General features: G+C 38.1%; 1 protein-coding gene across 1 annotated transcript; it reads right to left on the bottom strand.

The window, feature by feature from the left end:
• Positions 1-1,980: 1,980 nt before the first annotated feature.
• Positions 1,981-12,367, bottom strand: TAF9B (TATA-box binding protein associated factor 9b). Its single transcript, XM_077890116.1, has 8 exons — positions 12,349-12,367; positions 10,957-11,073; positions 10,245-10,326; positions 9,795-9,931; positions 9,399-9,533; positions 8,001-8,076; positions 4,853-4,963; positions 1,981-3,964 (listed from the first exon to the last, which is right to left on the bottom strand). Exons 2-8 carry the CDS (start codon positions 11,005-11,007, stop codon positions 3,795-3,797), a joined length of 762 nt encoding a protein of 253 aa, XP_077746242.1. The 5' UTR covers positions 11,008-11,073; positions 12,349-12,367; the 3' UTR covers positions 1,981-3,794.
• Between the last annotated feature and the right edge of the window lie 846 nt (positions 12,368-13,213).

The raw sequence follows: 13,213 nt of genomic DNA, 5'->3' as shown, positions 1-13,213 counted from the left end.
CTCTTTCTGCTATTTTAATAGAGGTTTGGGAGTGAGCAAAGGTAAACATGGGATTTCAAAAGGCCATGTTTAATCAGAATTCCTCTGCTGAGTATTTTACATACTAGATGTGTATTTCACCTTTATTAAGAGAAATAAACTCTTGGAGGATCACAGAGATGGTAGGCAACAGCAGGGATTCAGATCCAGGTTTGTCTGATTCTGAAGGCTGCTTTTTCATGGTGTCCCACTCCTTGAAATGATACTTCTAGCCTAGGATTATTTGTTTAACTCTGGAAAGAATAGCAGAAGAAAATTTTGGTGGTTGCTTTACACAAAACCATTTTGAAGACTTGAAATTTTTAAAACTTCATTTGCATCTTAATACTGTCCCCACAGTTGTAGTTAATTTTAAAATGTACCATGTTTCTGCATACAGGGTACAGTATACCCTAGTATGAGAAGCAGGAATTCGATCTATTTTTGTAGAGGAGGCCCAGAAGTGCTACCCATAGATCCAGCAAATTAATGTCACAGCCTGGCTAGAACTCTAGCATACTGATGACTTTTCTCCCCTACTGATCACCTTTCCCTCAGTATTTTATTATTTCATATGTACAGAGGGATTAAAAGAATTTTATACCAATAAACTTAGCACTTAGATTCCACAACTGCCAATTCATCCATCCATCCATCAATCCCTGATTGTACCTTTTAAGTGCTTTCTACTAGACCCTGCTTTCAGGATTATTCCCCATTTATTTGGGTCATTAATCCAGAGAATGGATGGAGAAACATAAATAGCCAAATATTTGAGTACCTGCAATATGCTTAGGACATAATGGAGGAAATCTAAGATAGCATTTATGTCCTGAAGGAATTTACAACCTCGTTGAGGAAGATTAACTTATGAGCACATAAACTAGAATAGTATAAGGATATGCTTCCTGATTTGATAAAGAATTAGGAATTTTTGATAAAATATTGTGAGGATTTAGGCATAAGTGTAGCATAGATGTGTATGCCTGTACAGAGAAATGACAATCTTTGTGTCAGAAACTAATTCAAGCTCTTAAGCTCACTGTTTCCTGCTTCCCTTGTTTTCCTTTTTATGTCCCAAACCCCCCTCTAGCACATGATACAAAAGTCAAAAAGGGGTATAAAATGAAAAGATACCTTCTTACCTTAGTCCCTTAGCTACCAGTTTTCCTCTTTAGAAATAGCCACTGTTCAGAATGGTTTCCTTTGGTCTAGAGCTGCTTAATGCATATAAAAGCATATTTCCATGTATATGTATACATATGAATTAAAACATGGTAGTTAATATATTACACACTGCTTTGTACCTGCTGTTCTGATTAGTGTTGTCTTTCCTAACTCTCGAGTACTTCCTTTCACTCAGGACTCCTTAGGACCAGTGTGCATTATGTTTTCTATTTTACCCACTACTGGCTGTATTCCTATATTCATACTCAGATCAAAAACACTTGTTTCCTATTTTTAAAAGGAAGAACTTGTAAAAGGACAACAATGTCCTCACCACATTTATCATCAGTATGTCTTTTAAAAAAAATCTACCTGGAAGCTGGAGGACAAGAACTGCCTTAAGTCCTTCTAGAAGCTATATTAGGTAGACCTAATGAGGGAGTTATGCAAGATAAAGCTGTCTTCATTTGAAGACTGGCTGACCTAGCAAATGGATGAACATTCAGACTATAGCTTCAATTATATGTACAAATTCCTACCAATGAATTTTATGTTAGGCATGTTTAGGCATGTTATGTTTTTAACATGTTTAGGCATGTTATGTTTTTAACAGACTTAAGCCTCATCATTTTTATTTTGCTTCACTATGAGTTACATGCTGATTACAAATAAAAGCAAGCAATTCCCTGATTTAAGATTAAGTCACCCATTAAATCTTAATTGCCTGTTGGACCTCAGAATTACTGGATCTTTTTCATCTTTGAATCCCTTAAATCAGAAATAAAAGATAAATGGTAAGTTCAATTTTTTATTAATAATCTTAGAACAAATACATTAACACTTTCTTGGTGTTATAAACCATTTTAAAATTTTGAAAGAATTTTCTCATATACCAATTAAACCCTCACAACATCCCTGTGAGGTAGGCAGGGTTGGTGTTATTTTTCTATTACTGAGAACTAGGTTCAGAGGTGAAGTAAGGTCACATAGTTGGTAAATGATGGAGCCAGGACTAGAACCTAGGCTTTTTGACATGCTGCTTCCCTGAGAACATTCAAGTAATGATAATCCTATGCTATATAATGAACATCTTTCTCCTATCATGATTGGACCTGTTTTTATAAGTTTGATACCACCTTTTTCCTAGTATCTAAAAACACTCAAACTGTGATAAGACAGGTCTTCTCTGTCACTGGACTATTTCTCTTCAATGTATCAAGCACCATCCTAACATGAAACTTTGTGCTTTAAGTTTGAGGATCCTTGGCTGTAAGTTCTAAATTATGATATATGAAAATTTATTTTAGAAAACTCTGCAAAAGTATTCCTATATTGAATATGTCAAACTTACTTAAAAACAACAAGCCTATTTATATTTTTGAAAGCTTTGCAATGTTTTCCCCTAAGATGTTTACATGTGTATAAGTGGAAAATAATGAAAGGTGTTTAGCAACATTACCAGGAAACCTATGCATAGTACACCTAAATGCAGGTCACATTACACTGATTTGATTTTGTTGTTGGCCTTCTAGAGGATTTTCAGGTCTGATGCCATCTCATGTATGATATCCTCAGCAACAAGCTAGAAAAATGAATTATACCAATAGAAGGGTTCAAGCAGTAGTGAACATAGCATATATATGTATGGTAGGAAAAAAACACTTGCTCTTTAGTGGTTTCTGCCTAGGTCCAGTGTAAATATACTTTTCAAGGCAGATTTTAAGCTATGGCATCTCTGTTAACATTAGAAATATGAAATATGTGGTGTTATCCACTTGCAATATAAGACAAACTAACTGACCCAAAACTACCTGTTAAAAGCAGAGGAAAGCTCAAACAGCATAAAAGGCAATGGATAAAACTCAACTGCTCTAATATGGAGAGAAAAACAGCAAAGCAAACCTTTAGGCATGTAAAGCAGGTTTTAAAAATAGGAAAATGACACTGAACTGTACTATTAGGAATTAGACTTTTTCAGTTCAAGTTTTGGCCTTCTAAGAGTATTGGTAGAAACTTAGGCCTATGGGGAAGAGGTGATACAGAAATGAATGGGATCTAGAAACTGGGTTGAGGAGGTGGGAAGTTAGGGAATACCAAGAAACAAATACACTCAAAATGAATTTAGAATCCCTTTAAATCTATCCTTTCCAAAAAATATTTCCTAAATTTAGAGGTTTGGTCAAAAAAGTTGGTGAAAACAAAAATTGTGACTATTTTACCTTACAAAAGAAAGTATTTAAATGTAAATTAGAAATTATGCTGTACTAATGTCCACTGATAAGGCTGTAGAAGCTGACACTTGAGTGCTACTGTCCATGATAATACATGGCAGAAAACTGCTTCCAAATATAAAATTGTTATAGAATTCAACATTAATCAAAATATTAAGAAACAAATACTTCTTTACTTGAAGCCTAATGAAAAAGCATTGGTATGCTTACTTACGATATCTAACAGTTTAAAAAAGAGAAATCTAACAGTTTAAGCTAATATGAAAAATACTGCAGCTACTTTTAAGTTTTCTAAGATAAAACTTGAGAAGATAGAATATTCTAGTTTAGTATAATGGGCTCCAAACCAACATTTGAAATGCATCTTGATTGTATTCTTTACATAGTGTCATTATCATCATCATCATCATCTTCGTGTTTTCTCTTCAATGGGTTTGATTCATTGGCCATGTTCTGTGATGAAACCATGTTGGTGGTAATGAGAATATTTTTGGGCCCAATTATTGAAGGATTAATCAGAACATTTTGAACTGCAGTTGTTGCAGGAACTGTAAACAGGAGAAAACACCCTCAAACTGAATTACCCCAAATCAGAAACATGGTAAATAGTATTCAACAAGGCAAAATATAATTCTAATTAGAACTTTAATAACATGAATTGCAATTACATCATAGAAGAAATGGGTATTTATGTTGCATTAAGAGTTGGATATAATTTTTTAATACTTTAAAGTACTTAAACTAGTATCTAGGACAACATTAAAGTTCTTTTTTTTTTAAAACTTAACTACCTAAAATTTTAGTTAGTACTTAGCCATGGGAAGCAGTGCACTGGACTCCTCATGGAACATACTAAAGGCCCATGTTCAAGATTAGGAATCACATTTCCCTTATATGCCAATATTTTATATAAGTAGTTTACTATGTACAGCTAGGTTTCAGAAGATGTAAAATTTAAATATATGCAGTAATAAATCATGCTATAGCAGAATTTTACTTATATATTATTCCAACTTTATATGTATCCTTCCGTGAAGTAAAGGTATAATTTTTGATATACACTAAGTTATATTATTTTCTTGAGCTTTGACCCTAGTGCTTTTCCCTGAAAATGCCTTAGATTTGTGGACCCTAGCTTATTTTAATTCATTGTTCTTTGAGAATCTGATGATTGCTCTGAATACTCTCTCCTATCAAAACATTACATATATGTAAAATTTCATACAATTTTAGTAGGCTCATATAGGCCCTTCTGAAGAACCCTGATTTGTAGCATTACTGCCACCTTCCTGGTATGATATTAAAACAACTCTTGCTATAGGAATATAAACTGTTCTATAATCAAAAATTATTCACAAATTTTAAAATTCAGAAAAACTTTAAAAAAGAAAAACACTATCAACACCCCTACCCCCACCTGCCGCCCATCATGTTACCTGATTTGACAGGTGTAGACTGAGAAGGCGGAATCTGCACCGTAAATCTTTGGCTTGTCACTGACACTGGAGGTGCAACTTTGTTTGGGACAGATGCTGTTTGTGGGGTTGCTGTAGTTGTAATTAACATACCATGTTAGTTACATAACTTCATTATTCTGTACTCTTTGGCATATCAGAAACTACCTTCAAAGCACAGGGAACTAATAAAGGTGAGAAAAATCATCAAAATAAGCAAAGTACAAGCTCAATAGTTTATAGATGCTAAAAATTCAGAGGATAGTATAGTGGTAAAGAATGTAGGCTTTGGAGCCTACCTACTTGAGTTTGAATCCGGGTTTTATCATCTACTAGCTGAATGTCTTTGGGCAAGTTATTTAATCTTTTAGTACTTAAGTTTTCTCATCTGTTAAATGGGATAACAGTACCTATTACATAAAATTCTTGTGAAAATTAAAATAATCTACCTAAAGCTCTTCAAACAGCATCTGACACTGAATTGTAGCTACATGAAGTTGTGAAATTGGATGTCTAAAACTAGCAGAATAAAGACCCAACTTTGCTATTCATTACCTTAGGTGGCATTTTTAATTTGTTACTTACTGAGAATTAGAAGATGTCTACTAGGCTTGTGAAGCTAAATCAACATGCAAGTAACAAAAAGCCCATCAAATATACCTCTTAGGGTCCCCAGGTGAGCACGAAAGTCATTCCTTTTTTTTTTTTATGAAGATTTTATTTATTTGCGAGAGACACAGAGAAAGAGACATAGGCAGAGGGAGGGAGAAGCAGGCTCCTTGCGGGGAGCCTGATGTGGGACTCCATCCTGGGACCCCACAATCACACCCTGAGCCAAAGGAAGACCTTCAACTGCTGAGCCACTAGGGCATCCCAGTCCTATTCCTTTTCTACATCCAGGTACTTTTTTAAGCAGAAAGGGATGTTGGAGATAATTTAGTCCAAACTCCCCTCATCTTAATTCTACCCATTATTCCAGGTACAACTCAAATACCACCCTATTTTATAAGATTTCCTTGATTTGCTCAGAAGTCATTGCCTGCTTCTGAAATTCCTTTGTTATAGGAGCCTTTATTAGTATCTTATCTTGTTCTCAAGATTATAAGCCTTGGCTGACACTTTTTTATCCTTATGAGCATATGGTTTTTGTGCCTTACTCCTTACAGGCACTCAACAAATTTTTTCTTAGTGAATGAATTTTGCAAGACTCAAAGATATACTGACAATATAGCTCTCTAAAAAATATATTTATAGAAACATGTCTGTTCCTAGTTTTTCCTTTGGGAATTCAGGCTTTCCATACATCATCCTTTCCCCTGGAACCAGCAGTCGGCCCAGGGAAGAGTTGCTGAAGAAACTACAACTATCCTCCCCAGGGACAAAGAGGAAGAAAGTTTAAATGGGGAAATGGGGGAAGAAAGCTCAAAGGTACCCAGGAATCTGGTTCTAGTGCTTTCTCTCCCCAACTCAGAATGTGAGGCCTTACTCTGACATATCTTCATTCCTAGTCAAGTTTTCTGATGAAGGATTGGTTCAAAGAATTTGGTGAAGCTTAATGAAACAGTGTTATGTATTTATTTTGTCAAGGAAATTCACAATAGGTAGAGGTTTTCTTGGCCATTACCATAAGGATTTGTTAACATTTAAGTATGGAATTTAGGCTTTAAAATTGAACACAGTAGATGCTTAAATCTTGAATGCTTTATAAAATTAATTTTTTTAAAGTTTAAAACTTACATCTAGGTTTTAGTGGCTCCCTCATTCTAGATTTAAAAATCTCTAAAACATGTATAATGTCTAAGTGGGATAAAAATCACAACAGATAACTAACATTAGTTAACTTGGATAGCCTGGGTGGCTCAGCAGTTTAGCGCCGCCTTCGGCTCAGATTGTGATCCTGGAGTCCCAGGATCAAATCCTGCATTGGGCTCCCTGCATGGAGCCTGCTTCTCCCTCAGCCTGTGTCTCTGCCTCTCTCTCTGTGTCTCTCATGAATAAATAAATAAAATCTTAAAAAAAATAAAATTGGTTAACTTGCCAACATGTGTAACGGATTACCACAGCTTAGAGTTTTGTAAACCTGGTATTCAATGAAGTAGTATGAATCCACAAATAATATATGACCAAAAAGTTGCACAAATTATATATGTAAATTTCTGTCCACAAAGTTCACATGAAGGTAAATTAGAAGTGTATAATATACCAGATTGGTTTTAAAATGTTAAAATGAGAATATGAAGAGATTGTCTACACATTGCAAAAATCAAATGCTACCTATGTTAGAGCTATATTACATCTGTAGGATTCAAATTTATAAACTATAAGAGCATTCCAAGAAATCAATACTGGTCAAAGAGAAGGATAATTTCTGAAAATACTTCAATTTTGAAAGAAATCCAGCAGGAATGTAGGACAAAGAAATCAGGAAATCCAAATCCATTTGTGTTTTATTACCTAAACAATGACATTAAAAGGAAGCAATGGTTTCTAAGTACCATTCTCTACTAAAAGAAACCAGGGCTCTTTGGAGAAAGTGGCTGGTTGCAGGACTGGGGTAAAGAAGCTTAGAACATGTGCCAGAAAGCAAGAAATGCTCTAAGAATGATGGGAGACCTGTCACAAGGAACACAGGAGACAGCTTGAAGGAGCAATATAGGATGGTCAATACTACTTTAGAAAAGATTAGTATTAAAAATACTGATTTTAAAATTTGATATACTTAAGCTTTTTGCACATTTTAAAGTTCTTTCTTTTGGTTGCATTCTCTTGCCAGTTTACTCAAATTTCTTCAATTTCTGACAAGTAGGCTACTGCACTGAGTGTCTGGCAGCCTGATTTGTACAGAGGCAGAACACAGCTTAAACTGTTTTTGGTACTCAGTCTATACCAATGACAACGTTGGGTAATGTCTAATTTTATACTCATTTGGGCAAGATATTCCTTGTGGCTTTCTCATTTTGAAATCTGATCAAATATATGTTTATAGTTTTATTAGAAGATGAGTAAATGTATCAATGACAACACATATTTGGGAATTTCTGACTCAGGTTTTGACTTGGATTATTGTTCAAAATCAAGTGCCGAGGCACTTCTTTACCAGATAGAAAAGTCATTTCATTCTCTCACTCACCTACAGTAGGAGTGGAAGGTCTACTACTAATAGCACCAACACTTAACCGTGGAACTAGTCTTCCTTGGTTAGGTCCCTAAGGGATTAAAAAAAATGAGTTTTTTTTATTAAAGATTTTATTTATTTATTCATGAGAGACACAGAGAAAGAGAGAGAGGCAGAGACACAGGCAGAGGGAGAAGCAGGCCCCATGCAGGGAGCCCGACGTGGGACTCGATCCCAGGTCCCCAGGATCACGCCCTGGGCCGAAGGCGGCGCTAAACTGCTGAGCTACCCGGGCTGCCCAACCCATCAGTGTTTTATTTTTTTTATTTTATTTTTTAAAGGTTTATTTATTTATTATTTATTATAGACAGAGAGAGAGAGAGGCAGAGACACAGGAGGAGGGAGAAGCAGCCTCCATGCTGGCAGCCCGACGTGGGACTCGATCCCGGGACTCCAGGATTGCGCCCTGGGCCAAAGGCAGGCGCTAAACCGCTGAGCCACCCAGGGATCCCTCCCATCAGTGTTTTAAATTCAACTTTTAAACTAGGGTCTTCACAAACATATATAAACATAATACATATCTATATGAACATGGATATGAACACACACATATAAAATTCTATGTAGTTTGTTTAGGGTAGAGTCTTATTTGGGGATAACAGTTAACATCCTTACAACAACTTTTAATCTTAACTAGTCAATATCTTAACCTAAAAAGAAAGATACTCTTTTGTAGGAGAATTTCAGACAACAAAGGCAGCTAGCTGAATATATGGGGAGAACTTTTTCAATGGTGGGAGAACCCTAGGTTGTATTTCAGAAAGCAAGTCCAATTCCTGATGGTACATAATTTACTCTGTTACCAGGTGCCACAAAGAACTGATATAGTGGAAATACTGGCAGTTATGAGACCTGGGAATCAGTCTGAGCTTTGCTACTAACTCCATAGATGAATTGAGGATCAAGTCCTTGATATGAACACTAATTGCTGAATTAGATGAACACTAAAGTTCCTTTTAGCTCTAAAAATCTTGGATCTTATATTTTAACATAGTAGCTAATTGCAGACATGGTATTTTCAAGGCTATAAATTTAAAAAATATTAGCAAATTATTTTAGTCTTTTTTTTTAAATTTTTTTTATTTATTTATGATAGTCACAGAGAGAGAGAGAGAGAGAGAGGCAGAGACACAGGTAGAGGGAGAAGCAGGCTCCATGCTCCGGGAGCCCGACATGGGATTCGATCCCGGGTCTCCAGGATCGCGCCCTGGGCCAAAGGCAGGCGCCAAACCGCTGCGCCACCCAGGGATCCCTAGTCTTTAATCTATAATCTATCTACAGGACTCTGCTTTTTTACAAATTCCCCTAACACATCTCACCTTAAAAAAAAAACTGTTGACTAAAAATTCTTACCTTTTTAATTAAGGACTTCAGTCTATAGTTTGGAGCTGTTAAGCAGTATCTGTCAGGTGGCAGTCTGGGTCCTGCATATGGCTTAATCAGTGGTAAAGGGGTTTGATTTTTCTGCCTTGCAATATCTAGTAAAAACTAAAAAAAAGGAAATATCAGAAAGGGAGACAGAACATAAAGACTCCTAACTCTGGGAAATGAACTAGGGGTGGTGGAAGGGGAGGAGGGCGGGGGGTGGGGGTGAATGGGTGACGGGCACTGAGGGGGGCACTTGACGGGATAAGCACTGGGTGTTATTCTGTATGTTGGCAAATTGAACACCAATAAAAAATTTACTATTAAAAAAAACTACAATTTAGGAAATTTTAAGTAAAATGAACTTCAAATAAATTTGCTCACATCTCTTGGGGGAGGAGAAGTAAAAGATTGATCAGCACGACACTGGATTGCCAGCCTTACATCATCTGCATCAACATTAGGTTTCTTAGCATGACTTGAATAAATTTTTGCATCATCCAGAATTGTAGTCACATATCCTTTAAGAACAAAACATTATTAAACATGAAAACAGCTTAATATTTATGGTCACTTTTCTTAATGTAAGGTTCTTCTAACTTCTAGAACATTTATTAATTTTGGTTCTAGTATCTAATTGTCCTAGCAATATGACTAATTTTAAACGATATCACAGTACAAATACTACTGTTTCCATAGGTTGAGCTCCTTTTTACTGCTTTAGGCTGAATTCTGTGATATTGATTGTTAAAACGATTTAGTTGAAAATATTCTTACGATAAAAGAATGTTTTCAAATTCACAAGTTAGACAAATTTTTGGTGTTTTAACTTACGGAAAGCAAATTCCAACATTTGATTTATAACCCTTGGTTCATACTCCGTAATTCCCATATCCTTCAGGATTTGTGCCATCACCTGTGGATTTAAAATAAAAACGCCAGATGCATAATCTAGGTACTAGAAATTAAGACTAGACCGAAGGTAGTATTTATGTTTAAGATAAAAGGTCCCCGTTCTCTGGGCTCCAGACTTGTACTCATATACTTTTCCTCTCAAGTGAGTGTCAGGATCACACCAAACCCCGTCCTAATCTCTGCTGAAAACTTTTTTTTAGCGGGGGTGGGGGCGGGGGCAAGGAGAAGAAAAAGGCCTGGGTTGGCTTTCCCACCGGAAAAGGTAGGGGAGGCTACAGCTGGTTGTCATTTTCGGATGTGGCGATGGGGGAAGCTAGCATCAGAATACTGGACGTGAGAGTCAGGGCTCACAGACCTGGTGAGACGACAAAGCGTCTGGAGCCCAAGGCCCAGGAGACAAAGCCGGGTGGCTGGACTGCGCGCACTCTGGCGGGCCGCAAGCCTCCCCCTAGCGGGGCTACTGGAGAAGCGCCCCGGGGTCCACGGCACCCCGGAATCCCACTCCTTCCGGCCGCCCCGACTGGGTTGAAGTGGGCACACGCGTCCACCCTGAGGCCCTCCGCCAGGGCCTGCCTCCCAAGATGTTAGCAGCGCGGAGCTTCATGCCCCGCCTCTCATCCTTCGCACTTACCAAGGCATCTCTCGGAGCGTTCTTGGGAGGCGCCATCTTGCCCGACTCCATGTTATCCTGCCACCCGTCATCCGGGGAGAGAGGGCAGCTCGCAGGCTCCTCGCTCACGCTCCACCCCTGCGGGGTGCGGAAGGCGGGGTTACAGCGCCCGCCCCGAGGCCTGCTGCTTTTCAGCTGCTACTCAACTGTGTGGAGGCTGAGGGGAGCAGGGCTAGCTGTAGCTGTGAAGCCGCGGTCTCAGGAGGTTTGGAAGAGACAGTTAAGCCTTCCCTGGGGAGCCCTTGGCCAACACTTGGAAGGGCCAAGAAGCTCGTCTTCCTAGAGTTGTTCTCCGGTAAAATGTACCAAATGGGTCACCTTTGTCTTTTCTGTGGCCCCTCCTCACATCCTCCCTGCTGCTACTCTGCCCCCTTTCATTTCCCTGTAATGCCTGCAGAGGCTCCCTCCACCTGCCCCTGTGATAGGGTTCCTTGAGTAAAATAACACCTAGTTAAATTTCTCAGATCAACAACGAATACATTTTTAGCTAAAGTATATCCCAAATACTACATGGGCTATACTTATCTGGAAAATTATTTGTGGTTGATCTCACATTTAAATTTAACTTGGCATTCTGTATTTTTATTTGCTAAATCTGGCAACTCTATCCTATAGTCTGCCCTCTACACAGCAGGCCTTTGGTCAACTCTCATCAAGCTCAAAGCCCTGTCATTCTCACCCATTTCACACTGATGAAAAGCTAAAGACTTTGCAGGCCTGCAAGAATCCCTGCCAGAGCCCCTCTAGCCTTGTCCCTTGGCCCCAAGTAGTTTTCTTTCTGTCCCCGCTGAGGCCCACTCAGGGCTGTCACTTTGCCTCACAGATGCCCTCCCTTCCCCAGTCTCCACACAATAACCTGAGTGACTTCCAAAAAAACCATGCATTAGTTAACCATCTTTGGCTTAAAGTGCCCCAAAGAGAACTCTTCCTTATTCTTCTACAATCCACCAATGCCTTAGTGTTCTCCATCCCAAAAAGACACACTGTGCTACCCAAGTCAGAAACAGCAGCTAGCCATCTTATGCATCCCTCTCTCCACAATCCACACTCAATCTATATAGAAAGTCTTACCAGGGCTAACTCCCAAGGTCACACCATGTCTGTGTCTCCACATCCTCATTCAGTGCTACCATGCTAACAGTCCAAACCAACAGCGGTACTCACCAAGAATACAGAAATAGGCCCTCAAGATTGAGCTACCCCACGTTCTTCTCACAACCAAAGTGATCTCTGAGTCATAAATCACGTAATTATATTCCTTTCTTTAAAACCCTCTAATGGCTTCCTTCACAAAACAAATTCATACTGATTTTGGGGGGTTAGAAGACCCTTCAGTTTTGAGCACCAGTTTACCTCATCAGGCTCATCTGAATCAGTCATCCACCAGGCAGCCATCTTGAATTTGGGGCTGGTCCCCCAAGAGCCACGTGTTCTTAACACATTGTTTCCAGCGGGAACCCTGATCCCTCTGCTTCCACCGGCACCTTTCCCAGTTCACTGTGTGCAATTACTGTTTAAGGCTAATAATGATTTTCTCCCTTTGGACTAGGTAGTACATGCACAAGGTTGCACAGTTCTAAAAATACATTTAAAAATAAAAAAAAGAAACTCTCTCTGGCATGTTCCATACACTAATTTATCTTTCACAGAAGGCACCACAGTTTACCAGTTTCTTATCTATGTAATTTACAAATATTTTATTATTTATTATTTTATTCCCTGTCCAAATGGTACTATACTGTTGGGGTGACCAACCTCTAGAGTGCCAACACAGGACACAGCTAGATTAGATGAAAAGACCTATGATATATAATAAATAATTGCACAAAGTGTTCTTACTTTAATATAAAAATATGAAAATAGATATTCAAAATAATGTTTTCCCATATTATTTACTTTTCTGTACTTACACGCTATTATTTAAACAAAACAATAGGACTAGTTAACAGTGGCAATTAGCATTAATAGTAGGACTAAGTAAATACTTTGTGTGAGAAAATATGACAGTATTTTTCATATTTCTGTCCCTGTTACAGCAATTTATCTTAATTCTTAAATATTTAAATTTTATAGGCTGTAGTATATATTCTTAACATACATAAATATAAGACTTTTTAAAAGGAGAATATAGGGATCCCTGGGTGGCGCAGCAGTTTAGCGCCTGCCTTTGGCCCAGGGCGCGATCCTGGAGACCCAGGATCAAATCCCACGTCGGGCT

The sequence above is a fragment of the Canis aureus genome, chromosome X (assembly GCF_053574225.1).
Source record: "Canis aureus isolate CA01 chromosome X, VMU_Caureus_v.1.0, whole genome shotgun sequence".
Taxonomy (NCBI): domain Eukaryota; kingdom Metazoa; phylum Chordata; class Mammalia; order Carnivora; family Canidae; genus Canis; species Canis aureus.
The sequence above is the reverse complement of the archived record's forward strand: the minus strand, read 5'-3'. Positions and strand labels throughout refer to the sequence as shown.